We start from the raw sequence: 27,942 nt of genomic DNA, 5'->3' as shown, positions 1-27,942 counted from the left end.
AAAGGCGGCTACAGCTGCTGGCCAAAGAGGACACTTCACTGACCCCTAATTCCACTGTCTCACGTGGTCATCCTGTTAGACTAGAATAGTGGTCTATTTTCTCACATTTCTCAAAAGTGTTGAAGTCCCCTGTGGCAAGCGTTCACACTATACTCAAAACAGTCTCTCTATCCTCCCACGACAGAAAATGGCCATCAGCTGATGGATAGATGTCCGACCCTACTGTTGGTACTGTGACTTGAGTTTCAGTGGTGCGCCACATTAAATTATCCAGTGTGGTCACAGCAAATGTTCACAGAGACCGATGTGAGAGTACCATGTCAATCACCCAGCGCCTTTAGTGGAAAGTGTGACTTAACGTCCGTGTCCCTTTCTCTCTCTCTGTCTCAAACCGTCTCGCTTAAAAGAGTCTACTGATGGGTCTTGGGGGTGGGGGTGGTGAAGGGGAGCCAGGGTGAAAAGGTAAATGGCAGATGTGTTGGCCACACTCCTAGAAGTTAGTGCCAAACGCTTGGAGGTCTTTCTGAGTGTCTTCCCTACGGCAAGTGCCGTGTGTGCAGGCTAACCCAGAGTGTAACCAGAATACCACTGTGGTGATGCTCTGGGTCATGGTGGTTTGAACAGAGCAAGACACACACACACACACAAAGAGAGAGAGAGGGAGGAAGGGAAAGACTGAAAGAGAAACTAAGAGAGCTTTACATAGAGGTGCAAGCCATCTGATGGGCTTTCAAATCATTGAGACATTCACAGCACAAGAGTCTTGATTGACACAACAGTGTCTTAAAGGGCTCTCATTTAAGCATTTCATCAATTTTGTAGATTGTGTACCGGTAACTTAGCAGATGGGTTTAAGTCTATTACGTGAGAAATTTTTCTCACCATCAGCAGAAAAATTCTGACATTGAGCAATTGAAAGATGTCAACTCCCATTTAGTGTATGTAAAAAATAGTACATCTAGAGATATTGTACGGTCACACGCTCAGAAAGAGGAAATGTACTTCTCTTATCTTACCAGAGAAAATTACGAAGAGAGCTTTGGTCGGTGTGCTGTTGGCCTGTGAAATTTGCTTCAGTAAGTTATCTTTCTGTGAACCGATGCCTTCGAATTCTTATTTTTGAATGAGGGGATGAAACTCCAATAACTCAAACCTCTGATATGTATTCATGATTTATATCTACCTTCATACACTTACTGTATGTGCATTGTTCATCTTAATACTTAACAGCACCCTCCCTTACTCTCACACTGATTATTTATCTCCACACATGATGACAGATATCCTTTTTTATCGGAGTGCTGATGTTTGGGTTTTTACCTGTGATGTTTCCACTGAGAATCGAAGCCCACAGGTCAGTGTGAAATGGTCACAAGAAGGAGTGTGAGGGGTAGGGGCCGGCGATGGTGCGAGCAGATGGCACATTGTGGCTCTGTTCCGCTTAGGCCTGTACACGTGGGAGGGAGCCGCACACTTAATGTGGCCCCGCACGTCCCTTCTTCAGCATGAGGGGGGTTGGGCAACGGGCAGCTGGAGAGTGCTTGCTCCAGCAGCAAACAGGAAGCTCTTGGCCCCTACGCAGCTGCACTTCCTCTTAACCCTCTCAAGACCAACCACATATTCTGTCAAAAGACCCCCCCCCCCCCACACACACATACGCTAAACATCCTGACATTACGCAGAATGATCATTCACATATATTGTTGATTGATAATTTCTAATTATAGAATATAGTCTGAGTTCCAAGAACCATATATTATGGAAAACCCACCAATACACACATTACTGAAGTTCCTTATGTTTCAGAACAATCATATATATACTGAATCACAATGTGACAGACCACTGATTTTTTCCCCCTGAAGTATGACCACCGTGGGTTAAATCACATCTGTAGTAAATGTATTGCATGATGCTACAAATCATATCACCCTAAAGTTTTTTTGAGACTTAACTCGGCCGTATGTTTGTGGACTTGTTTCAAACAGGCTTCATTTCCATGTTTGCAAGCTGCTCTTTCCATTTTTGGCTACTTCAGTTATTACTCATGTTGACACCTGAAACTTATTCCAGGGCCATGGTGACTTCTGAAATTAAATTACTTCCACAAATCATTTAAGTAAGTAAGTATAAATACTTTTTTGATCCCGTGAGGGAAATTTGGTCTCTGCATTTAACCCAATCGGTGAATTAGTGAAACACACTCAGCACACAGTGAGGTGAAGCACACACTAATCCCGGCGCAGTGAGCTGCCTGCTTCAACGGCGGTGCTCGGGGAGCAGTGAGGGGTTAGGTGCCTTGCTCAAGGGCACTTCAGCCACGGCCCACTGGTCAGGGCTCGAACCGGCAACCCTCCGGTTGCAAGTCCAGAGTGCTAACCAGTGGACCACGGCTGCCCAAATATCTTTATTTTTAGCTGTGTGTGGCTTCTGTAAAAGCCGAACTAGCTACTTAGAAAGATAATATGAAGTAGGACAAATAAATAACTGAGAGTTTATATTTAGATAACCTGATGATCTATATGTGTAATGTTCAAAATTTCCTTAACTGTGGTCTGACCTCTACTGGACAGTTGTTTCACAACACCCTGTGGACATACAGGACGTAACTTTTAGAATGGCAGTACAGTGTCAATTTCACATTATAATATATCTAACAAATATGTGTGAAATAGTTAAGTATCAATACATATGTCATACAAATTCACACACACAATAAAACCATAAAAGGATATACCACAAGGGTCTTTAATACATAATGCTTACATTCTTTACAACAATCTATGAAAACAACTTAACAAAAGACAAAAGAGGCCATTAACAATGGATAACCTGTTTTCTTCAGCTGTTATATAATTAAGATAAGAAACCAATGAATCGAATTGAATATAGAGTAGAAGAGTAAGGGGAGAATAGGATGTAGGCAAAGTTAGTGCTGAGGGTTAAGACCATGTCTTTTCTTTAATTAAACTGTCTGTAAGGAACCCCAGTGCTATATGCACACATAAGGCTAAAGGATACGTTAAGGCACTTCCTGTTCACTTCCTGTGTGCTCATGAGCATTAGCTACACCCTACGGACGACTGAACCTGAGAGGAGGGGGGTGGGGGAAGGGTGGCCTACTGGGGTGGAGTGTGCTTCTTGTCATTAAGGTCAATGGTGAAAAGTTGGTCCATGTTTTTTTGTCTTTTGAAAAAGAGGAAAACTTCTTCTTTAATTTCATTATGCCTAACTTGAAATGGCAGGAACAAAGAGTTCTGGTGCAGTTAAGGCATTTAAATCCAGAGGTTTAAGTGTTGTAATTTATGTAAGACCTCTAGCCTATCCGGCCATACCAAAGGCACGGTACTAAAGCAATGGAGCCCGAAATGTAATTGATGACCTGCTGTCTCTACTCCTTAATCTAAAGGAATTCAGAGAAGGCTCTCTTTCAAGATACTGATATGGTCAACCCTGGAAAAAAGGTTCCTCTGGGAGGAACGCAGCTCTTTCTCAGCCTTTCTCTCAGAGGCACAGACTTCTCAAAGCAGTCCCACTTATACTAAGACTTCTCAGAATGAAAAGAAAAAGAAATAAAAATCAATCTCAAGCTTTCAGTCTTTCTTTACATTCAAGTGCTTACATGTTATCTCTCTCGGAAAAAAACACAACAACACCCCCCTTTTCCCCCTGCATTTCACTGCCCCTTAATGAAGCAAGTAGCAGTCAATCACACCTAAATCACTATTCCAAAAACCAACACGTCATCTGCATAAATGATTTGTAAACACTTTTGGGGTGTTGAGTAAGGTGCAGGGTCGGGGGGGGGGGGGGGCTCTGAGATGTTTGGTGGGACGGACCCCATCAAGCTCCCAGTGTGGTGGTTAGAGGCAGCAGAGTTGTCCCTCAACCAGATGGCACAAAACAGACAAAAAAGCACCGCTAAAAAAGCACAGTTGCATACAAGTTATTATTATCATTAATTATTATTATAAATATGAGATCGGGGCTGGATTATGCTTGGCTGTGCTGTGGCTATCCATCAGGTACTCAGGACTCCAGTCCTACCCAGGGCCTAGTTCAGCAGCTCCAGGTAAGTGATTGGCACTTTCCCCTTCTGGTTCCCGCGCTCTCCCATCAACCAATCAGGATCCATCCCTGGGACACTGCTAACCATGATCACCTGAAAGAGACAAAGATAAGCATGCATGTGTGGAACAAGGTACTCAGTCAGTACAACAATTCTACAAACAAAACTACTCTGGATCCATGCTTTTGAAGTTGAAGTCCTTGCCAGTTATTACTTTGAGAATTTATATAACTGATAGAACTCATCCTTTTGCATATAATCCAGACAATGATTCTTTACAGTCAAATAAGTTTATATATATATAATACATTTTGGGACCGAAACATTTCTCCACAAGTTTTAAGCTTATTAAATTTAATTCTTTCTTAATTTGCAAGGCATTTGTATCTCCTCTATATTGTCACCTGTAGCTCACACATTAGCACCCATCTGCTAGGGTGTAAAAGCCACTAGCACCTATCTGCTGTGTGTGGCGGCCCGTCACCCACCTCGTCTGCCAGCAGGGAGAGCTCGCTGCTGCCGGCGGCGTCGTAGTCGTAGAGCACGCGGGCCTTACGGCTGCCACTGCAGCTGCGCAGCTCGTTGAAGGCCGATGAGCTGTGGCCAGCAGGCAAAGAGGACGACAGCGGGAGGGTGGGCACCGACACACTGGCACCCCCGCTCACCGACGACTGGTTGTTGTTAGAGGCGAATGAGGAAGGGAAGCTAAAGGAGGAGAGGGAGGACACACACAGGGTGAGGCTACTGTGAGGGACACACTAAGTTGAGGTAAGGCTAGGTATACCCTCATAGTTAGTAAGGCCACAATCTATTTTCCACTTCTGACTATCTTCTCTCTCTGCAGGTGACTCTAGTAATTCCCTGTGCATTAGCCACATTGTGTATAAACCGCAGGACACGAGACACGAGATTCAACATCGGTGCTGCTATAAATAAACAGTACATTTATACATGTGTATTTATTTCACTTTAACTACAATGTTACATGACCCCTCATGCATACATTAACCCAGAGTTTTTCATCTTTAGTTAAATTATCCAGTCCCCATATTATAACGATATATGCAAGACTTGCTCTAGGCTACACAGCAGAAACGTAATTACTGATAATAGAATTCAAGCCATTCTTTTTATTACTACCCAAAAATAGATCTGTGATTGCTGCATTTTAAGTGTCTGGCAGTCACTGGCTACCGTTCATAACTCATGAGATTTCATGACTAATAAAAGTGTGCAGTATACAGAAGGGTTGCCCTACTCATCACATCTATAGTATCACACAAAGTGAAGCAAAATGTTCTGAGTGTTGACATGTCCTTTTGACCACATTTATTCTTATTATAGTTTGACCAACATTCTAATCTGTTCCCTGTTAAATTTTAAATATTATGTTGTTTTTGCATTTGTGTGTCGCTTTGGACAAAGGCGTCTGCCAAATCCCATAACCATAACCATAACCATAACCATTTATGAAACTTCAGATGGATGACAGCATGGTGGTTACTAACTGATGTGAACTAACAGAGTGTATGCACACATACCAAATGACTTAGCATAACAAGGCTACATGTGGTCGGGTCAATAGAAAGTTGGGAACTGTGCTGAGTAATGTACCTTCCAAGTTGCTTCTGCAGGTCAACCATGTACTGGTAACACTGTGCATAGTATGTGGTCTGAGCCTCCACAAAGTCATTCAAGCAGCGCAGATGGTGTGCCTGTTGGGAGAAGGCCAAATGTGGGTGAAACTAGGTTGGGGGGGGGGGGGGGCATCCCCTGGTGTTTAGTGGTCGGGGTGCTAAGATTAGGGATGGTATGGCATTGACTCTTGCGGCACTTACATGAGTGCTGCTGATTCCCTCGAGGAGAAGCCTGGTGATCTCCGCCTGTCGGTCAAACTCACTCTGAGTCATCCTCAAGTCCTGCTCTGCCTGAGAGACAGAAGAGAGAAGGGGGAGAGGGAGAGAGAGAGAGAGAGAGAGATGAAGGGAGCAGGGGAGGGAGAGAGATGGGGGATGGGAGATAGTCAGAACTCAGATGGCCCAAAACTCATGACACTCATAACGGGAAAATGTCCTGTCACATGAGGCACATCAGTCCTGTGCAATGTACGATGGATAACTCAAACAACAGCACAGGCATGAAGTGAGAGAGGAGAGATGACACAATCCATTTGACACATTAAGATCACAATAATAATAATAATAATAATAATAATAATAAGCTTTATTTGTATAGCACCTTTCATACACAGAATGCAGCTCAAAGTGCTTTACATTTGAAGCATGTAACACAATAATAGTCAGTCAGTCATTATTAATCACTTTTCTTCATTGCTGGGGCCGTTTATGATCCCCTCAGCAAAAATAACATGTCATAAGACTGGCAGCCTTAACCCTTTACCCCCCATAAGCACGCCATATGGCAACTGTGGCAAGGAAAAACTCCCATATTCCAGGAAGAAACCTTGAGCAGAACCTGACTTAATAGGGGGAGCCCATCTGCTTCTGGCTGGCTGCGCCCTCCAATGGCAGCAGATATAAGAAAAAGTGGTCTACAGGATAAGATGAGTTAACTAAAAGCTTTCCTGTACAGGTATGTTTTCAGATCTTTTTTAAAAATATTTACTGAACTCGCCTGCTTGATGTACAGAGGCAGGGTGTTCCATAGTTTTGGGGCATAATGGATAAAAGCAGCTTCTCCACTTTGCTTGTGAAGCCCTTTGGGTACGATTAAAAGATTAGAATTGGATGATCTAAGTTTCCTTTGTGGTTGATAAGATATTAAAAGCTCAGAGATATATGAAGGTGCTATGCCATTCAGAGCTTTAATAAGTAATTAACATAACCTTAAAATCAATTCTATAGGAAATAGGGAGCCAGTGCAGTTCAGCCAACACAGGGGTGATGTGTTCTCTCTTCTTGGTCTTAGTTAAAAGTCTAGCCGCAGAGTTCTGTATGAGTGCCAATTTCTTTAGATGTTTTTTTGGGAAGACCAGAGAAAAGTGCATTGCAGTAGTCTAACCTGCTAGTGATAAAGGCATGAATTCGTTTTTCTGCATCTTGTTGAGTTAAAAAGGGCCGCACTTTGGCAATGTTTCTCTGGTGGAAATAGGCTGTCTGAGTAACTTTACTGATATGGGGCTTAAAACTTAACTCTGCATCTAAGATGACACCGAGGCTTGTTACTTTTGGTTTGACCTGGTGCGCCAAGTTCCCCAGATTACTAAGAACAATATCTCGCTTTAGTTTTGGTCCAACTAAAAGTACCTCTGTTTTGTCATCATTTAGTTTCAATTAGTCTATGAAGCAGCCACAAGTGGACCAACCTCAGAGGTGCAGTAACCCACTGAGCCAACACTCTATCCTCTAACCTCTATCCTCCAACGCTGCGTTAGCACGCTGATACCTGCCCGGCCAGAAGAACGCAGGAAGGAGCTTGTAAACGCTGACTGGGGGCAGCTGGTGTGCTGCACAATGGTAGGGACGGCCGTCCGGTTCCTTCCAGCTTTTCACTATTGTTCTGGACCTGAGCGAGCGTGGCTAAAGAGGGGGCCTGAGGCTGCGACGCAGAGCTGAGCTCATGCTACAGGCTACGGCTAACTGCCAAGAAGCACAGGCCCTTCCAGCAAAGGCCAAGAGCATTCCTCTTACCTTTGTCACTTCCTCTGCCCACATCTGCTCAGCGTTTGAAACCAGTGTGAGAGAGGGAGGGAGAGAGAGAAAAAAAAAAAGAGAGAGAGAGAGAGAGAGAGAGAGAGAGAGAGAGAGAGAGAGAGAGAGAGAGAGAGACAGAGACAGAGATAGAGATTAGAGCAGCAGTTGTTGACACCGACTGTCAGGAAAAAGCCACACATGGACACCAACATGTGCACCAAAGCTACCTTACTACTGCACCACACAACTACACATAACTTGCTATGCAAAGACAGACACACAGCTCCATCACACCAACCACTAAAACACCACATTTTCACCAATAAACAAACACCAACTGCCGCCTTCTGCTGCGTTGGATCTGAAAGTTATCCAACAAGTGAAAAATGGCGACGTAACTGAGGACATATGATCTAGTAATAATGAAGACCTACTGTAAAATGTGCTCTACACAAGCTTAGGGGATGGCAGACAGATTCATGTGATAATGTTATTTGCCAGGAGGTCCAATTATGGGTAAAAATGTCTTTGGCATTTAGAAAAAAACAACGGAAATCAGACACATACTGCTTTGCCTCAGTGGAGAGGATTTCTGCACTTCTATATATGTCCTTTAAAAATGTTCAGAGCAGATTCTGATGAGTACTGTTTTTTCCTTCTTCTTGCAAAATGTCTACTTCTCTTTTTTACCAAATGGAACAAAGGGTGGGTGCACAATTTTGTAATGTCACGGGATATGTTGGGCAAACAACATTAAACCTCTAAAACGGCTTTGAGGCAAAACAAGAAATGGTTCTTGATAACCATCACCCTACAACTCAAGGTTATACATTTAAGGAGGGTGTTTTTTTCGTTTTTCTCTGAGAAAAGGGGACAGAAAAAGAAATGCATCAATCTGCATGAGTAGGCAGCCCCTGTGGTCAAAATGCTGGCCTCTAAGACCATTTAAACCAAGACAAACCTTCTCCCATTTGACATGAAGGAAGTTCACCATGTAAAAGAAATTGGCTGAATAGTCAACATCCCCTGGTGGAGGGCTGAAGCCGTGAGACTGAAGAGAGAGAGGGAAAAAGAAGGAAAACAGAGGAAGACAGATCTGGACAGAAAAACGACACTGCCACCTCAAACTACAACTACACAGAGAAACAAAAACAGCAGCATCTTCGGGAAGATCCCAACCGCCTTCACGCTGGCTGTCACACAGAGCAGTGGTTTGGGGTCTTGTGGCTTGTGACATCAGCAGAACGTGACGCAAATGACAGGCATCAGAAAATGGCTTTCACTCCTTCCTGATTACGGAAGAGTTCCTGTGGGCTGCCGCTGGCTTTATTTCACGGCTTCACGGACATAGTCACTCACCACGGCTCTGGCATCTGCCATCCGGGCCTTCTTTAGCCTCGTCTTGGCTGCGTCCAGATCCAACCGCTTATTCGCAAGTAGCTTGCGCTCTTTCTGAAGATAAACAAGGTTAAACAAACAAAGGTGTTAGGCTCACACCTGTCTACATTAAACAATGACAAGATCATTAAACTGTCTATGTTAAACAATGACAAGATCACTCATCTGCAGTGTCACAGGGAACTCTGTCTGGTGACCGCATAACTATATTACTGCTTTGATCAGAGAAAAATAATAAACTACATTGAAAAACATTAACAAAAAAACATTAGTCTTGGGACTTAGATGAAATTAAGGCCATGCTGTTCTTGAGCTTTGGATGCACATGGTATTCTAATTTTAGTAAGAAAAACATTTTAAACACCATCTCTTAAAAGGTATTCCTCTCCTCGATGTGCATAAGTACTAAATAGACCTTTTTGTTGAATTACAACAATGAGCTGTAAGATTGCCATCATTTACACAGCACTATATATTCATATAATTTTGCCCATAACCCAGACTGCAAAGATCAGTTACTCACCAAGATAGTCTTAAAATCGCCCTCAAGGAAATTCCGAAAAGGTGTCAGGAAGTTGATGGCAGAGCTTTGGATAAACTCTCTCTCAGCTCCACCAATCTGTTTCTCTGTCTCTCCACATTTAATCAATGCGTTGCCTATAGTAATACGACCAGGGCAACAAGACAAAGACACAACATTGAACACAGAATAATAATAATAATAAAACAAATGCAGTATTCTTATGACTTGTATAACTGGTTCTGTGAAATACAAGCGCTTAAATCAAGGAAGATGTCTGTGCCTTATCAGAAATCTTAAGCACCCGCCTGAATGCCGAAACAGGGCCTTAGAACTTGATGTCCTGGAAATGTAGGACAGTTTATATAGATTTGCTGCTGATTCAAATACTGTACATGTTCATCCAAAATACGCTAAGGTGTTTTAATGATTACCATAGGCTGTTCCTGGTCCAAACTCGTTCCCAGAATCGATCATGGACTGGCCGAGCAGCTCATGGTTGTTCACCCGAGTTGGCACTTTTTTCTCAAGTTTCTCATAAAAGAATTCCTCTATCCTCACATCTGTATGGAGTAGTTGGACAGAAAGTAACTCAATTAGGTGAAAGCCAGGAGTCATACACTATACAGACAAAAGCATTGGGACACCTGCAATTACACCCACAGGCACTTCAATGACATCACATTTTAAATACATAGGTATTCATTTGTTGGGGGAGTTGGGGGTTATATTACCAGGGCTGCATGAAACAGAAAGCTCTGAATGACATAACACATAACAGTATCCACTTATTCTATTAAGATACAAAACATATTTTTTAAAGGATCCTGAATTTTCAATTCAGAAGTTTACATTACAAAGTAGCACCACTCAATGAAGGTAAAGAAGAGACCAAATGTACAACTTAAACTCCAACAAATTCTGCAAACTCCTTTCTTGCTGCTTTGAAAGGAAAGCAACACAGATGGGAGGCTGCAGTTTGTGAAATGATAGTGAATTCTCTTAGGACTGGACAAACAAACAGTAGGCAGGTGTCAGAGATGCTTTTGTGTGTAGATCAGCTGCTCCTGTCAGCATGCTAGATGGGCCCCCAGTTGCTGTCTCCGAGTGTAGCCATGTGACAGCTCTGTGTAAGTTTTTGGGGAGAGTGGGCAGCTGTGTCCACTGCTGCTTAGGACATTTGAAGTAGGCTGAAGTTTTGCTTAACTCTTGTGTGATGAATTATGAATAAATATCAGGCTGTGGACTGCCCAAATTAACAGACTAAGGATGTTAAAAAAAAAAAAAAAACATTTGTGCATTTTATTGATAGGCTATATGAGTTATTTGTGGGCCTCTACCGGAACACAATACTGGCCGGTGCCATAAGGATTAAAATCCTTTTTATGGAAATACTGTCACACAGTGCTGCAAATTCGTTGTCAGAGTGATCTCACACTAGATATCCATGCCGATCTCCCACTAGAAATGTATGCCTGGTCTTTTCAAGGGTATATGAAGGATGTAAAGTGCATATTAACTTCAGTGCAGTGTGAAGTATTTTACTTGGATTTGGCTGTAGTAGGACTTCAGTTTGCTTCATTATCCGTTCTGTCCAGTGCTTGGTGCATTCTGCTCTGCCCAGAAGGTTCTCCAAATGCGCGTCCAACTCTGTTTTCTCTGCCTGTCCAAATTTTTCTTCGGTGAACTGTGGATGGGTCGACAGTATCAGACACTTTAGAGTGAATCTCGGGTGCAGTAGCCTACATAATTTCGTTTACAAGGAATTACTTGAATAGTTATAGCAATATACAGTAGGCAAAGTTAACAGCTATTATGTCGCAAAGTTCGACGGACAGTAACGTTAACTGAACATTACTTGTTGCTGCCTAACTAAATGTCTATCCTAAATACTTGCAGTGGTGTGAGTATTGCAGATAAGTTTGAGATTTAATTTACAACTAGGTAGGGTCGTAATGTTGCCTTCCTATGTTTGTACTGAGACACATAACAAGCGATTACTTGATATTGTCAGATAAACAACGTTAGGTAAATCAATACATTTAGCTTGCATTAGGCGAGGTTGTCTTTAGCCTACCTAACATTAGCAGATAGCAAACTAGATGAACGCTAAAATAGTAGCTACGCTACACAGCTTTCTGGCTGAGCTAACTAGTGGCTACGAACTTATGCTAGTTAGTTAGAGTTAGAGGTGGTTAGTTGTCCAGCTTGAAAAGTTTGTTTACACATTCACACATTACATGCATATAGAAAGAATGTAAGCCTTCAATGTTGCCGTAAAGGAATCATTTATTAAATCAAAGAGGTTTGGTTTGACAAGGAAACCAGTAATATTAGCCTGTATGCTAGCCTACCACCAACTATCATTAGGCTAACGATACAATCACAGCTTGCTCAAAGAAACCGGATGTGCTGAGTTTGCTATCCCAGGACTTTTTGTCAAGGCTATCGTTAGCTTTTTGAGGCTAAAAACAACTGTTAAATGTACTCCATGCTCTAGGGCTTGATTCGATGTTGCATTTAGGAATGGGAGTAAAAAACAACAGAAGTTGCATATGTGATACTAATGTAGCATGATAGCTAACTAGCTAGCAAACTAACGTTAGCAAATAATTTCATGAACTTTTATAACTCGTAAATTAGCTAACACATTAGCAAAGTTGTAAACACTTCCTTCAACTGAAAGGCCATGATGGAGTTATTCTCAGTCCTGCCATAATTGCAGTAAAAATGTGTCGGTCACACCCGACTTGATAGGAAAGCATCAGTAACACTTTCACCAGTAGTTTCAAGAGACCGTCGACTTGCATTTATTTACCTGAACTGCGCGACTGAGGAAAGTGCCGGCGTCCGCTGCAAATCTTTTGACGTTAAAATCCATGATTTTTCTTGTTTTGAAAGTCAGCTATCAGCCGAAAACTTGTCCATACAAGGTCAGGGATACAATGACATTAAAATGTACGTAAGATACAGAGTGATATTTTATTTTTTGCAATTCAGAGTAGACAGGGCAATCCCTCCCACCACAATCGCTTCACTGTATGTGGGATTACAGTTGTTTGGTACGTCGGACGGTGGCAGAAGGGAGGAGGGCCTGACTCAAACTACATTTGAGGGAAGTGCGTATTTTTCGTTAGGCTGTCTGAGGTCTTTGACTTGCCACGAAGACAGTTTCAGCCTTAGGCCTATGTAGCTCAAGAGAAAGACAGTGTTAGCCTAAGTTATGCGTAAACCGTCATTGTTTCTACATTACAATGTACAATTGCTATATTTTCAAATTAGCCTGACAATTATACGTGTAATAATGGGCCTAATTACTCCCCCCCCCCCCCCTCTCCTAACGACAGGGGTGCTGCAGCTGCAGATCAATAGTAGCCAGCCTATATGTCTTTTTTAAAAGTGATTCATGAACTCTCTGATGATCTCAGATACTCTCTGTACATAACCCTATACTCCTGTCACTGAGACATGTCATCTGGAAAACCTGTATTTATCTAACTATACACTGTTGTACATAATTAAGATCAATCGTGTCTACATAGGCCTAACTGCACAGAATACTATACTCAACCTGCACTTCGTTATGTAATGCTTCTTTTGCACTTCTGGTTGGATGTCATCTCATTGGCTCTGTACCTGTATTCTGCTAAATGACAATACATTTTAACCTAATCTAATCTAAATGGCTGCCATAAGCAACACAACTCCAGTTCAAATATTTTTGATATCATAAAAACTATAAGATAAGATAAGAATATAAAAATGTGATCATATCCACAGCTGCAGACAATTCCACTCGATTTTATATAGTACGATAATGTAAGGTGCTTTATAGAGCCCTGCTTGGCCATGAATCTTGATGTGAGATGGTGAGATGTGAAGATGTGTGTGTGGGCTCACCGAGCAGAGTCCAGGTCTCCATCTCCTCGGCCTCGGAGCTGTGGCTCTCTGGCTGCAGGATGCTCTCCTCCATCACCTCCGTCTCCTGGGAGTAGTGGTGCAGTAGGGGCTGCGCTCGCCTGTTCAGGTGCTCCGACTGCAGGAACAGGTTAGTGGGATAAAGCACATTCAACACTGCACTCTCAAATCCAGAGTACCGTGGACATCAAGACATGTCATGGTGCACAGAGGGATTGTGTCGCTTTGGGTGGTGCAAACCTCATCAAGCAGCGTCAATGCATTTTTTATTTTTCAAGCAGCCTAGCTACCAAAAGATTCTAGAGTTAGAATCTTTGCTAGCTACTATTACGTAGCCTACACACACACAGTCACACACACTGAGTATTCTTAATTCCACTCCATTTCAAAATTCCACTCCAATTCAGAATGTTAACAACGTTGGATGGGTATATAAAGCCACACACTTCTTCAGTATCACACATTCTGATCACGATTTCACAAAGAGACGAGAGCATTGGTATTACTGCAATTTCTACATGGATCAACTTAGCGAGCATCTGAGAGCAACCCTGAGTCCCGCCGGGGCCGAGGAGCTGCAGCTGTTTCTCGCTGACATGACTGAGGAGGCACAGGAGAAAGAGAACATCCTGAAGGCCACTCTGGAGAAGCTTCTCCAGGATCTCACGGAGATGGAGCATGCCAGGAAGGCGCAGGTGGAGGAGTGGCAAAGGGAAAGGGAGAGGATGCAAGCGGCTGGAGAGGCTAGCAAGCGCGATTTACAGGAGAAGCACCGCGACGCCTACTCACGCTTGCAGTCCGATGTGGACAGAAGGGCTGAGGAGCTTGAGATGGAGAGAAAGAAACTTGTTGCTCTGGAGAAAGACCACAAGAGGGCAGTGTTCCTCCTGGAGATGAAGGAGGAGGAAGACTACGACAAAATGATGGCCAAGGAGACAGAGCGCATGATTGCAGAGTCCGCGAGGTGGGACAAATGGACCAGAGAAAGGGAGAGCTGCACCTTATCAATGGCTCTGACTGCTGCAATCCTGAAGCAAAGGTTGCTACAGGAGCTGAAGAGCCATGCAGACAAATGGATGGTGAGAAATGTCACTTTTAACTTGACATTTCACATAGTCTAGTTGATCCTCTAAAGATATGTACTTTTATCCTACACAACAGAGGAAAACTGAGAAAATGTTGTGCTTGTTTTCTCAGGTATCAGGTGAGTCAACTCAAGGAGCCAGTGGCACTGAGAGAGCACCTATGGTTTTTCAAACATGGATGATGAGGGACCAATGGAGGAAACTCCAAGACAACAGGGTGTGCCTCAATGATGGCCTCCAGGTACCTGAACACACAGCTGACATGAAAAAGCTGCAATGACTGCTTAGAACATTAGGCTATAATCTTGATCATTATTAACCTGATTATTAACTTAATCATCATTATTTTTGTTCACAGAGTTTCATCAACCGCAAGCAAATTGAAGAAGTCATTGTTCAAGATCAGACGCTCAAGGGAGAGATCGATGTGGAGTTCGATAAAAAGATGGAGCGTCACATGACTGAGGCCCTTAAAAAGCAGGAGAAGCTTAGAGCTGCTGCAATGAAAAAGAAGGTGAAGTTAGAGGAAAAGACAAGGAAAGTACTGGAGAAAGTCCAGAAGGCTGAGCTGAAGGAGAAGCAGAGAAAGGAAGCCAAGGAGAGAAAGGAGGCCGAGAAGCTGGAGAAGAAGAGAGCAAGAGAAGAGAGGGCCAAGTCCAGCCAGCCCACATTCTGTTGTTGGAGGAAATAATCCACAACAGAGGAGGATGCGAACTGAATAGTTTTCTGAATTATTTATTTACATTGATAATAAATATTAATATATTATTTTTAATATTAACTCAATCTTTGCTGGGCTATTTCTGTTCTTTGTTCAAGTAGTGAAAAAGATAGTAAGCAATTGTTAAGTATTTTGTTAGCATGACTTCTTTCACTTCCATACCTAAGAATCCATAATCCTATGATTTTATAGAGCCTATATCCTGAATATTTTAGCTTAGCGGATCAAAATAAATCCACATATAGGTAATTTAAGAGTAGCAGTGAACTCTGCGCTAAACACGGACTCATACAGTTTAAAATTCTCCACCGTACTCATTGAAGTAAGGAGAAGCTTTCTGATATACCCAGACATAAGTCCCCCTGTGACAGATGCCAGCAAGCTCCCGTCTCTTTAATTCATATGTTCTTGTCTTGCCCCTTTCACCACTGCTATTGGACTGAGATTTTAAATATTCTATCTATATTAAATGTACCCTATGATCCTATTCTCATAACCTCCACCCAAATACAAGGCTGACTTCATAGCTTTCGCCACTTAGCTAGGAGATTTATTTTACTGAGATGGAAGTCTTCCACACCACCAACAATCTGTCACTGTCCTATTCTAAGCTAGAGAAAATGAGGGCTGTGCTGCATGGCTCCACCACAAAAGTTTCTAAGATATTGAATCCTCTTCTTGACTTTCTGAAATCCATTCAGTTCCCTTCTGCCACTTTATAATCTACTTCATACTTTATATAATCTACTTCATACTTTTATTCATATGTTTATACTTACTGTATGTCTCCTGCATATCATGTGAGGAATTTTACATAAGTACACATATTATAACATAGCATTCCTATTTACCTTCATTATCAGCAACGGACCTGTAAAGTGACTTTAATATCAATCAATCACAAAGGCACTTTTTTTCTTTTTTTCTTTTTGTTTCTTTGTTGTATTATCTGTAGCGTATTATCATTTTGTTTTGTGATTCGTCTTTAATTTGTAACCTGTTTAATATCTGTTAGTATGTTTGTACTCCTGAATGAGTGTACTTGAAAGTTGGTCCAAAGTTTAGCCCACTTAAGACATTGTTCTTTTAGTAACTTTGGCGAGGCATTGCTGTTTTTGTTATAGGCCTATGATCTTAGGTGCGCCTGCCTCAGGTTGGGTTTCTTCATAAAGTTAGGGCAGAGACTCTCCACTGCGTCTACCATGGACTGCAGCAGGTTTAGGGGATAGAGACAGAGAAAAACAGTTTACAGTTGTAGAGGTCAATAAGTAATTCAGTTCATACTGTTAAGAAAATGTTTCAGGGCTTCAAGCCAGGAAAACTCCTGTGACTTAAGTTATCAGAAGCCCTTATACTATATAGTTGAGATTGTATGAACCTAAACTCAATTTATCTCATAATCCTGTGACTTGGGTAGGTTTTGAAGTACCTTTGTTCTTCCATGACTCTGCTGACCTCTCCTGCCATAGACTGCAGTTTGTCCTGGATGGGACCCATACAAGGCCCTTCCGCAATCTCTTCATTTCAAGGCGTTGTTAAATGGTACATGTTAGGCAGTAACTGGAACCAGACAGTGAAAGAGATACAGAGGGCAATATATGGATAGAATAGTAAGTCAAGAAACAGATACAAAAATGACTCAAGTTACTACACAAAAATCATAACTATTAAGCTGGCGCTGACAGAAATAATGTACATCTATAACATACACCTTTCTAGAAACAATATTAGGTGGTTTTAGTGTGGACAGTGCAGTGTCCAGATTTCAACCTTGAATCTCAAACTTAGCCTGTCAATCAGTGCTTTTCACCGTTTTGGAGTTCCTGCATGGCATCTTTCATGAGCCTCTCAGCCACTCTCATGTCCTCCTGGATGGGGTCAGTCTTGGAGTACCTCAGAGAGTTCAGGTGGTCCTGAACCTTCACACACATTCTCGGTACTCAGACATAGAACTGGTAATCAATGTGACAGGTAGGTAAAGGTCAATAAAGGACAGTGAGTGTCAGCTGATTGTGTTTTCTGTTCATGGTTATTAGCCAATCTTTGATTAATAGATTGCTTGGGGTATACCCATCGTCCCTAGACAGCATTGTCTCTCTGAAATGCATTGTTTTAAAACACCATCACTGTACACCAGATGGCAGCATCTCTTCAGCTGTTGTTCCCTTAGCGTCTGTTTAGCATCCTCTTACAAAACCACTTTCCCACTTAAGACGGATCTACCACCGGAGATTGTTCGGTACAGTAGCAATCTACCCATCATTGTGATAGGTTAACACTATAGCCAACTTATATGCAGTGACAGCAATTCTGTCAGTGAATGACCAACATTATATTTTAAGGACCCCATTTCCAGTACTATATTCCAACGAACCTGTACATCTGTATTATGATTCTTTTTTTTAATTCTTTTTTGCTTTTAATGCGTTTGTTTATATCTTTGGGAAAATGTCAACAAAGGTAATGAAAAGATCTAGCATGTAATCCGATGCATAGAACCTCTGCTTTGTTTGGAAAACACTGCATATAAATTGTTTTTGAAACCAAACACTACACATCACCCCCTAATTACCCTTAACACAAACCCTTAAAAGTCACCAAGGTGCCTGAGAGGTCTGTTTCTCATTTTGCCCTCCTCTGAAGTTTTTATGATGTAACTATATTGCACAGTCATGATTTTGAGGGTAGAGTTAGAAAAGGTAGATCTCATATCATGCAAACAAATTGTTAGCTGCACATGAAACCACCTGGGAGTGCCTGTTGAGCCTTGGACAGAAACTGAAATCAGTAGCACCATATTTGAACCTCGATCTGAGGTCCCTTCTTCTCCTCCTGCTCACTCAGCAAATATGTGGGAGACTCGTGCTGTGAGATGGGTATTGCAGGTGTGTGAGGCGCACAGCTGTGAGCCCAGTAAACAGTGCGAGTGGGTGGGTGGCTGCAGACGCACAGATGAAGTGAGAACACAGAGCATTTGGGGCATCACACCCCAGGCCGTGGTAAAGTTTACGGCCCCACTGGAACAGGTAGGAAACCTGGCTTATGGCAATGGGCATGGAAAAACTGACCAGCACTCCCCCTTTTCCTTCCTTCCTTCTCTCTCTCTCTCTCTCTCTCTCTCTCTCTTTCTCTCTCTTTCTCTCTTGTTTTCTCTCTCTCTCTCTCTCTCTCTCTCTTTCTCTCTTTCTCTCTCTTTCTCTCTCTCTCTTTCTCTCTCTCTTTCTCTCTTTCTCTCTTGTTTTCTCTGCTTACTCTTGCAAGCTCTTCATGATGTAAGCAGGTGCTACTGTGTTCATGTTGGACCTCACAGGCATAAATACGAACATACAAACAAAAAACAAACAGCGTATTTTCCATCCAAACCGACGTTGCACTCTACTCGCTCCCGACTTTCACCCCTTTTCCCTACTATGTTTTCAACACAATGGTCTGGAACGACCCCAAACTTTTCATACAATAGATGTGCTTTGCAGTGATACAGTAGAAAGAGGGCCTAGTGATTCACAGCAGCTGAGTAATCCTCATTATGCACAGAGTGCAGTGACCTGAAGCCCTTCATGTACACAACCACACACACAGAAGCAGAAACAGACACACACACACATATGCCATTTCATCCCGATGGCTGGAGACCTGAATAGAAGAGAGGAGATTCAGGCTCTGCCTGTGGCATGCGTCCAGGCCCCGGCACCTTTAGAGTCCTCTGAGTGCACCAGTGAACAAACATGTTCAGCAATTCATGAGTGAAGAGTTCCATACTGGAAATATGTTAGTAGTTCTCCTTTGGAATCTTTCCTGTATTCCATTGGGGCTTTTTCATTTTTCAAAGAGCCTAATGTCACTACTTCCCCCCTCCTTCCCATTACACCCAAGCTTGTTTATGTTTGGTCTTGAAATCTTGTTCATCTGTGCATCTGCCATAATTGAGGAAGGAGCACCAAGATAGCAGTTGCATTTGACTTGCCAAAGATAGATGGCCTTATCTGCCCACTAGGAGATGCGGACCATTCTGACCCAGTAGAAAGCAGAGAGGAATGTTCCCAGGAACCGGAATGTTCTAAAAGCAGAGAGAATGAAATGTCTTCTGCATTGGTATCATGCATTTTTTATTTAAAACTCAATGCTAAATGAAGATTGCATTTGGAAAGTATGATATAAAATGGCAGATTCATTTCTCCATTTTCTAAGGGAAGGGCTTAGTTTTATTTTTGTATAGTAATGAAAAAGAGCCACAGTATTTACAATATTTGTGAGTATTTTTTTGTTTGTTGACTCCAACTCTTAACAGTTGACTTCAAATATATTTGCTTTTAAAATGCTTTAAATAATTCAATGCCTTTGCTCTGTAAATGGATTTCAAAACAGAAACCTTTTACATTACGTTAAGACAGACAGATATAAGTTGTTGTAGAATATCTCATATTTGATACACTATCATGTTGAAGGGCAATGGAACAGTTTGGCACATGGAATAGATTTCCCTTTCAAATCAATCGATATGCTTTAGAATGATGTGATTGGACCACTAAAATTGGTGCAATTACTATGCATTTGTTTCTATTGACCTGTCTCTGCAAGAAATGTCAGTGGAAAATAATGTTTTTGTTAATGTCTTGTAATTGAAATGCATTTCTGAATAATAAATTGAGGGGGAAAACAGGACATTTCTGGCTTGGATTGCTTGGAATCTTTGTTACCTGCTGTGTGGATGGAAATGTCTGCAGTATCAGATGACTGTTCTCATTACTAATGAACACACATCTACAAGGCCCCCTCAAGCTGTGAAGACCTACTTTCGCCCCTCTGGGATCCATGTTGCTGACATTTATCAACACACGATATCTGTGTTCCTCTGCACTGAAATATATGCGCAAACACTTGAAGATTCTCTTACGCACCACTATACTGCATTAATTCACATGACCATGCACTTCACTGTAGGTCTATTTATGAAGCAATATGATGAAATATTTAAAAATGTATTTTATCATGTACCTCATGTCTAATATGTTAATTAATTTGTTAACATGGGTGAACCAATAATTTAAGCATTAATTAAGCATTAATATTGATGTTGTTAGTAATGTTTTATCAATGCTTACTGTTTTCATCAATACATACCATTCAAAACAGGGAGAGGTATTAATATCATTGCTTATTACTGTAATATTTATGCTGAATTGATGGTGAATTTGAATAATTTACTGTGATTCAAATGGGAAGGGTCTTTGTTCAAACTGCAACTTAATACCACTGGTCCTTCATAGAAACTGAATATACCAGATAATGTAAAGGCTCTACCCTCTGTAATCCAGGCCATGACAGCACAAACCAATGACTTATTTTACAGATGCTGACCTCAGTAACTGTGCCATGTCATTTACCCTGGCATCGCAGACAGCAGGGTTTGGTTTTTGCTCTGACGGTGCAGAATTTTAGATCGAGTTTTCGGTCAAGCATCCGACAGTGTCAGAGGACCCATTGAAAACATGGTAATGTGGAAGTCACATTAGCTTTTGAAATAACAGTTCAGCTCCTTTGAGGAGCAGATAAGTTGTTGTCCTCTCGGTTGCCTGCAGACAGTAAATCGTGGCTCTGTTATTTCACTTCTACAGAACATGTGCCAAACAGCAAGAACATTCAAACGTGTTGAAATCCACTTCCCCCTTAGCAAAACGTTTCTGTTCTTCAACTTAATACAAACCTTGAGCACCAATAACCCCACTAGAGGTTACTTAAATATACTGCTTACTCAGGCTTCCCGTATTCAGAGAAACAAATGGACAGACATGATTAAGACACCCTCAAAGTGTTTTTTTTTAATGTAGATTTTATTAGTTTTACACACACTGTATTCTGAGCCAAAATACATAAAACATACCTCCTCCAGATCAAAGTCAAAGAAATGTATTATTGTGGACTGGCACTACCACATGTGAAATCACTCTTATGAACACATTGCACATGGAACCAAACAAGGGGGATCAAGTTTTATCAATCAAGACTTTAAGACAAAACTCTCATGGGCTGTTGTGTTGCAGTGCTACTGTGTTACAGAGGCCCATTGGAAACTAGAAAAACCTAATTATAGGTTGATCCTGGCCTTCTGCTAATATCATTATGTAATGTGATTTCTCTACTTATTTAACACTCCATAACATGTTTTTGCAGCAGACCACGAAGGAAAATAACACTGTGAGCCACAATGTTAAGGCTCCCGCAGGCTTACGACTTTGGTTGCCAGCTCTAGCAGGACTGGATACCTGAGGGTCCTGCTCCTCCAAGACTCCGGGATCCCCTCAGGGCCCATCTGGAAAGCACACAAAGGCAGAACAGATGATGCCAGGGCAGGTGATGAGTTCCAGCCCAATGGATCCAAGGTCAGACCCATTAAAGGGACTTGAACAATGGGCCTCAAAGCAATAAAAAAGTCAGGGGTGGCTATATACACACAGAGGATCTTTTATACTTATGCATTATAGAGCCAAAGAAAATACATTCTCACCATTGCAAGTCCAGATAAGTGTGATATATATCACCCAAGTTATGTACATAGTAAATATAAAAAAGGACAGGAGTTTAACTATACTCAGCTTAATACACTGTCTCGCTCACTGTGGCTTGTGCTATGTGAGGACAGATTTAGGCTAAAGGACCTTACCAGTTTTCAATCTGCCTTGCACTACCAGCTGAATACCCATGGTGGTGCTACAAACAAGACCTTATTAAGGTAATTTTCTGTAATTCTTTTGTAATTGCACATGGTCTTTGCCTGCCACTGAGGAAAACACCATGTGCCGTTGATGTGATGTGTTTTATGATGCTCGTGCCCTGTAGTCATTACTCTCAAACCCATTTTGCCAACCAAGCCAAGGGGGGACAGCAAAAGTACAAACGTGGGAGAATAAAAGGAACGTTCTCCTCTACCTGAGCCCCAAAACAAGCTCCGATGAAGGAGGAACGGCTGCAGGTGCATCCCCCACACCGCATGGTGGTCCGGACAGCCTCGTCCAGCTGGCTGGAGGTCAGAACTCCATGCAGTGCGCCCTGGAATGCACCTGGCAAACCTAGTGGAGAGGGTGTGTATGTGAGAGAGGAGCCAGCACTAAAAAGCACAGATGCCCCACAACCTATTTACTGAAACCCCAGAATCCTGTGTTGGATCATACAAGCTGCAGATAAAACGTGTATATCTAGAGTTCCTTTCAAAGGACTGGAAACATATATTAATACAATGTTTTAGAATAAAAAAAAACATGCTACCATTATACTGATGTAAATCAAAACATATAAGTACTTTTTCTTGTCAAAAGTAAAATGTAATAATCAGACAGTGTATTATCCTTGCTTAGACGAGGGAGCAGGCCTATAAATTCCCTCATGGGCACTTCCTGACAATAAACAAAAAAGCACAGATTTCGGCGCCGCTCCTCTCTTTGGGGGACAGGGGGGCAGGTATAATGGCTGATTCATTAATCGAGGGATCAAAGGCGAGAGCCCCTTCTCCCGGAACTGAGCTCGTAGCCCCTGTGCTGACAATAATGACACTGCGCCAGAAAGAACAGACCGGCCCCTGCTGTGGCCGGCGCGGGGTGCTGGTGATTAGGCCTACCTCATGTGTTTGAGAACACCACGGGGATCAGCTCCTGAGTAGTCTTGGCCAGATTCTGCTTGACCTGATGGATGTGTGCTGCGGTGATGAAAGGGAGAGAGAGAGAGAGAGAGAGAGAGAGAGAGAGAGAGAGAGAGAGAGAGAGGTGAGACTTTCTGCTGTCGTTTAATGTTCCTAACACTTTCCACGTGGACCATAAAAGCAAGAGCAGAGCCTGCATTTCCTGCGTTTTCCTGCCTCTTCTGCCATGGCATAAAATATTAAGTAATCGTTCCACTTATGCCCAAATCACAGGGGAAGAGAGGTCTGTATTGACCCATAAGTGCAGTACAGGGTCAATTCAGAAGTCCAGAATTTATGGCGATGGCAGTAGTTTTAGACATTAGTCACCATGAAGAACAGGTTCGGAAACATCACAGACGAACAGCTCGAGTGCCCAGACTGCTGTATACCTGCAACAGCTTTATCTAGATCCTGTGGGTTCTTTATGTTCTCGTACCTGAAATAGCTTTATCTAGATCCTGTGGGTTCTTTCTGTTCTCGTACCTGAGATAGCTTTATCTAGATTCTGTGGGTTCTTTCTGTTCTCGTACCTGAAATAGCTTTATCTAGATCCTGTGGGTTCTTTCTGTTCTCGTACCTGCAACAGCTTTATCTAGATTCTGTGGGTTCTTTCTGTTTCGATCATTCAGCTGCTCCAAAACAGCATCCAATGCTTTGGGGTCAGGGCCATTCAGGATATAATGCTCCAGGAACCTGTGAGAAATAAACAGGACAGCAAATAATATATAAATATAAATGTCCAATACCCACTGTATGGTAAAACCAGTCATCACCAAGGATCACAACTGAAAAATTATAGAAAATAAGAAATTCTCAACAGAATAACCCCAGCATGAATACAACATGATTTCCTGAGTGATGGCTATTCAAAGACAGGATGCTCTTACAAACACACATTCCCATAACAAGGCTGAAGGAATTCCAGTGATGCTCACTTGTCATCCAACAAACATGTAACATTGCTAAAAATGGCAGTTCAATTCTGGGACCTCAATCAACTGCAGACTTTAACTGCATCTCCTGCAAAGACAATAATTGCTAGCCTTGTAGTATTAAAGATAATTAGCTGATTGTTTTACTGAGTATCTACAGCATCAAAAACAAACAACTTTACCTCATCAGTAGCCATGTGACTCGGAACAGAATCATTACCAGCAAATTGCTAGATTTCCCTATGGCAAAGATGTCAGAAACTCATGTTCACACTTTCAAGAAGCTACACAAACCCCTTATTCATAAGAAAAGATTCAATTACATGTTTGCACTTCACAGTACAACCACACTTGCCACACTAGACAGGTGAATTATTGACAACGTGCTACATAAAGGGAGCATTCAGGTCATGCTGGACGATGAAGTACCTGGCCGCAGCCAGGGTGACCGCCACACACGCATCATTGTCCTGGGTGACACGTACGGCCGCCTCCACCTGCTCCAGCATCTCGGGCCTGCCAGCGTATAGTGCCACCACGGGAGCCAGCTTGGTCACGCCGTCCATCTGATTGTCCTCTTCGCTGCCTGAGAGCAGAAACGAGAACACACAAGAGCATGTGCTTCAGTACACTTCAGATAAACACACTGCATTCAGTCTGTAAAATAGAGCAAATTAAACTAATGATATAAATTTCCAGTTTGTACAGTCCCAAAAAATGTTTTACTGGCATTTGAAATACAATAATATTTAAAACCCTGGTGGCAGTAGAGGACTTCATATAACTGATGTTGATGTTTGCTTCTGAAAATGCTTCATTAGCAATGAATTTAGCTCAGTTAAAAAAAAAAAAATCCTTCAGACTGGAGCATAGAAGACAAATACATTTACTATGAGCAGCAGGATTTCACAGTTTATAATTAGAGCTTGTTAAAAATGGCCTCTAGGCTTGGTGTCTCCTAATTTTCAAAGTGTGCTACTTTTACAATTATCATTGCTGAAGATCTTAGAGCTCTTGAATGACTTCCTGAGTTTTTATATCTGAATCTGGGTGTTTGTATCATTATTTTATATATATCGCATAATTCTACTGTATATCTCCAGACAGACATTTTTGGTTATACTATTTCATCAGAATAATGATTATTTTCATTACCACTTGCTTCTTTCCCTGAGTCTACATTCCTCATGAAGGCTTTGAGGCTTCCATTCCTCCAGGGTCCTGGAATAGGAAGGATAGCCCTTGGACCTACAGTACAAACACAGACGCAACACAGGCAGTCATTTTCACTTTCATTAATTAGGATGTATGGCACACACACACACACACACACACACGCACACACATACACACACACACACACACACACACACACACACACACACACACACACACGCACACACACGCAGACACACACACACACACACACACACACACACACACACACACACACACACACACGCACACACATACACACACACACACACACACACACACACACACACACACACACACACACACACGCACGTGATATGATTGCTATTAATATGCAGCACCACAGGGGCCATCTACTTTTGTCTTTCAGAAAGAGACAACAGCACAGAGCATGCTGGGAGAGCAGACTAGTTGTTGTGCTGACCAGACAGCAGGGGCCAGAGCACCCCACCGCGGGATCAGATGTCAAGTGCCTGTGCTCGGCTCATCTTCTGTCCCTCGGCCTCTGGGATCCAGGAGCAACTTTTCCAAAAGGTAGTTCAGATTACCCGTTCAAACACTCACCTCCTTTGGGTCGGTAGGGGTTGTTGAGTGGGAGGTCGTACACTGTCCCTGGGCCAAAAAACTTGTACATACGCTTTGTCAGGTCTTCCACATTTAAACCTACAGTAGTTTGGAAATGAGGAGGGTACTTTACTTTAGTTCATATACCATATGTATGGCCAAAAATGATCCAGATTTTCAGAAGCTATGAATGAGACCCTTTACCCCCACATTCGCTCAGGGACTCAAGCAACACGTAGGCCTGGTCTCCATAGCATGACTGCTCTCCGGTCTTCCTGAGGTAAAAAGGGTTGGCCGACTCAGGGCGAAACTCTGGACACGGCTCCAGCTCATCGAGGAGAGCCTTCAGCCTCTCTGGCCTGTAATTCCAGTGAAGTGGTTGAGCTGCATCGGAAAACAAACAAGGAAACGAGGAAGTTCATGACTGGAAAAAGAATTTCCCCGTATCCTTAGCAAAGGAGTGGGACTTTTTCACTATTGGAAGAATGGGAGGTGACCTCTAGATGATCTTCTACAGTCTAGACAGTTAGAGGCTGACTGCAGTCATTATTTATCTGAAGAAATTTGCAATTATGTGTTTAATACTGTATTATTTCTGGAAGTTACAAAACTACAGTTACACAAGAACACTCCAAATGTCTAATACTTATCAATAGTGCGTAGAGGTTGTGTGAACAGATGACAAAGACTGATAAGACCCTGACTATCTACTGCTGCATGGAGAACAAGAGAGGAGAGGGACTCTAATATGACATTTAAAACAAAATGTGACAGCAGTCCTCAAATAATTTGCATCTGAAAAAGACCACATTTGTTCAATACCTGCTGCATCAGCAACTGCAGCTCCAAGGATGGCTCCAACTGCTCTGTCAGCAAGTGTCAAGGCCATCTGAAACATTACATGTTTTGTAATTACACATTACAAGACCCTTAACATGCATACTGTCCTCAGAATAGCTAGACATAAAAAGATTTAAAGGTAAAATGTGAAGTTTTTAAGTGTTGTACAGAAAATTGCATTCAGTCCTACAGTATAAATGAAAAAATATGAAGTAAACTTTCCCTTCTTTGCGTCATGTTAAAAAATAGTAATGTTAAAGTAGCTATTTTCTCTCATTAAAGCTCACATGTTTGATTTGGATGGCAAAAAAATATTTCACCTTTAAATGTTTTTATATTCATTTAATGTTATACAGTATATGTATTTGTACACATGTTTATGTTCAACATAAATTACCCATAGTGACGCCTACCTTTTGACGACCTGACTCAAGAGCCTGACAGTTGTAAGTGTGTCGTAGTCACAGTTGTGGTGTTTACTTTGAAAATTTTGTGACTTTGAGTGCCTGAGGAATGAGATAACCGGCATCAAAACTGGACACCCCTTTCTTCCTAAAACCCAATCATCTTAACGCTACACTAAGCTGACACACCCTTGAGATTTCATAACAAACTGCCTTCAACACGATCCTGTCATAATACAGCTGGTGAAGTGTTGTATAACTGTCTCTAATGTTATAAACAGTCATGATATACAAAGGAGTACAGTTGACTTTTTGAATATGCATTTAGGGGGTAATATTTCAATGTAGGTTGCAAGTAAGATACACAAGTTATTTATCTATTTCACAACATTTTTAGCTTTTACTTTTTATATTCATTCTAGTTCACTCTCATTTTCCTTTTATTGGTTAACTTTGAAGTGTTATGGGCAGTTATGGCATATCCTCCCTTGTCAATAGACAGCATTCATAAGTAATACATTTAAAGCATACTGTTCTCCTGAACACAAACTTTTCTTCATAATGGCGACATAGGAAATTCGATTTAGGAAATGAAATGAATCATCTGCAACTCGAGCAGTTTTGCCCTCTTAGTGGGTTCTCTCTTTCTCCCCGTCTGCCTGCTTGTCGGCGGCCCACTGCTCTCTGTTATCTCCTCACAGTCACCCCCCCCCCCCCCCACACCCCCACCCCCCACGCCCCCTCCGTGGCCTGCTGTCACAGTGGCCATGCTGATACCTGCTGCTGTTCACAAATGATCCACTCCTGGGTCTCCTGCCTTATTGATTCTTCCACCCACTCCAGACCCAAAACGAGGAGCTGAATCTGGATACAGGGTAGGCTTATTTCACCTTCCAGATCAATACCTCCAGAGGGAGGATTAGCACAAATCCATTGTATCATGATACC

The 27,942-nt window shown here is 42.1% G+C and overlaps 3 protein-coding genes and 1 long non-coding RNA gene across 7 annotated transcripts; 2 read left to right on the top strand and 2 right to left on the bottom strand.

Annotated features, from left to right (window-relative positions):
* Positions 1-2,724: 2,724 nt before the first annotated feature.
* Positions 2,725-13,830, bottom strand: sh3glb1a (SH3-domain GRB2-like endophilin B1a). Of its 4 annotated transcripts, XM_042068726.1 has the most exons (12): positions 13,541-13,819; positions 12,459-12,825; positions 11,186-11,327; positions 10,075-10,203; positions 9,644-9,777; positions 9,082-9,174; positions 8,684-8,773; positions 7,720-7,743; positions 5,908-5,997; positions 5,684-5,784; positions 4,558-4,774; positions 2,725-4,162 (listed from the first exon to the last, which is right to left on the bottom strand). In XM_042068726.1, the coding sequence occupies exons 2-12, from the start codon at positions 12,519-12,521 to the stop codon at positions 4,055-4,057; spliced, it is 1,191 nt and encodes a 396-aa protein (XP_041924660.1). In that variant the 5' UTR covers positions 12,522-12,825; positions 13,541-13,819; the 3' UTR covers positions 2,725-4,054. The 4 variants fall into 4 exon arrangements, with proteins under 4 accessions (XP_041924660.1, XP_041924657.1, XP_041924656.1 ...); XM_042068723.1 differs by lacking the exons at positions 7,720-7,743; positions 8,684-8,773 and having other exon boundaries at positions 13,541-13,676; positions 13,799-13,830; XM_042068722.1 differs by lacking the exons at positions 7,720-7,743; positions 8,684-8,773 and having other exon boundaries at positions 13,541-13,817.
* Positions 11,057-19,404, top strand: LOC121688841. The gene is made up of 3 exons (XR_006024705.1): positions 11,057-11,143; positions 11,857-11,859; positions 19,393-19,404. It is a non-coding gene; the product is annotated as an uncharacterized LOC121688841 (long non-coding RNA).
* Positions 13,889-15,424, top strand: LOC121688839 (vicilin-like seed storage protein At2g18540). Its single transcript, XM_042068728.1, has 3 exons — positions 13,889-14,637; positions 14,756-14,884; positions 15,002-15,424. The coding sequence occupies exons 1-3, from the start codon at positions 14,077-14,079 to the stop codon at positions 15,332-15,334; spliced, it is 1,023 nt and encodes a 340-aa protein (XP_041924662.1). The 5' UTR covers positions 13,889-14,076; the 3' UTR covers positions 15,335-15,424.
* Positions 19,405-21,157: 1,753 nt separating the features above from the next.
* Positions 21,158-27,096, bottom strand: LOC121688838 (crystallin J1B-like). The gene is made up of 10 exons (XM_042068727.1): positions 27,004-27,096; positions 26,573-26,639; positions 25,955-26,134; positions 25,751-25,849; positions 25,127-25,219; positions 24,401-24,557; positions 23,617-23,732; positions 22,977-23,054; positions 22,292-22,431; positions 21,158-21,674 (listed from the first exon to the last, which is right to left on the bottom strand). Exons 2-10 carry the CDS (start codon positions 26,637-26,639, stop codon positions 21,573-21,575), a joined length of 1,032 nt encoding a protein of 343 aa, XP_041924661.1. The 5' UTR covers positions 27,004-27,096; the 3' UTR covers positions 21,158-21,572.
* Between the last annotated feature and the right edge of the window lie 846 nt (positions 27,097-27,942).

This window comes from Alosa sapidissima, chromosome 17 (assembly GCF_018492685.1).
Source record: "Alosa sapidissima isolate fAloSap1 chromosome 17, fAloSap1.pri, whole genome shotgun sequence".
In the NCBI taxonomy this organism is placed as follows: domain Eukaryota; kingdom Metazoa; phylum Chordata; class Actinopteri; order Clupeiformes; family Clupeidae; genus Alosa; species Alosa sapidissima.
Note: the sequence above shows the minus strand (reverse complement) of the source record. Positions and strands in the feature narration are given on the sequence as shown.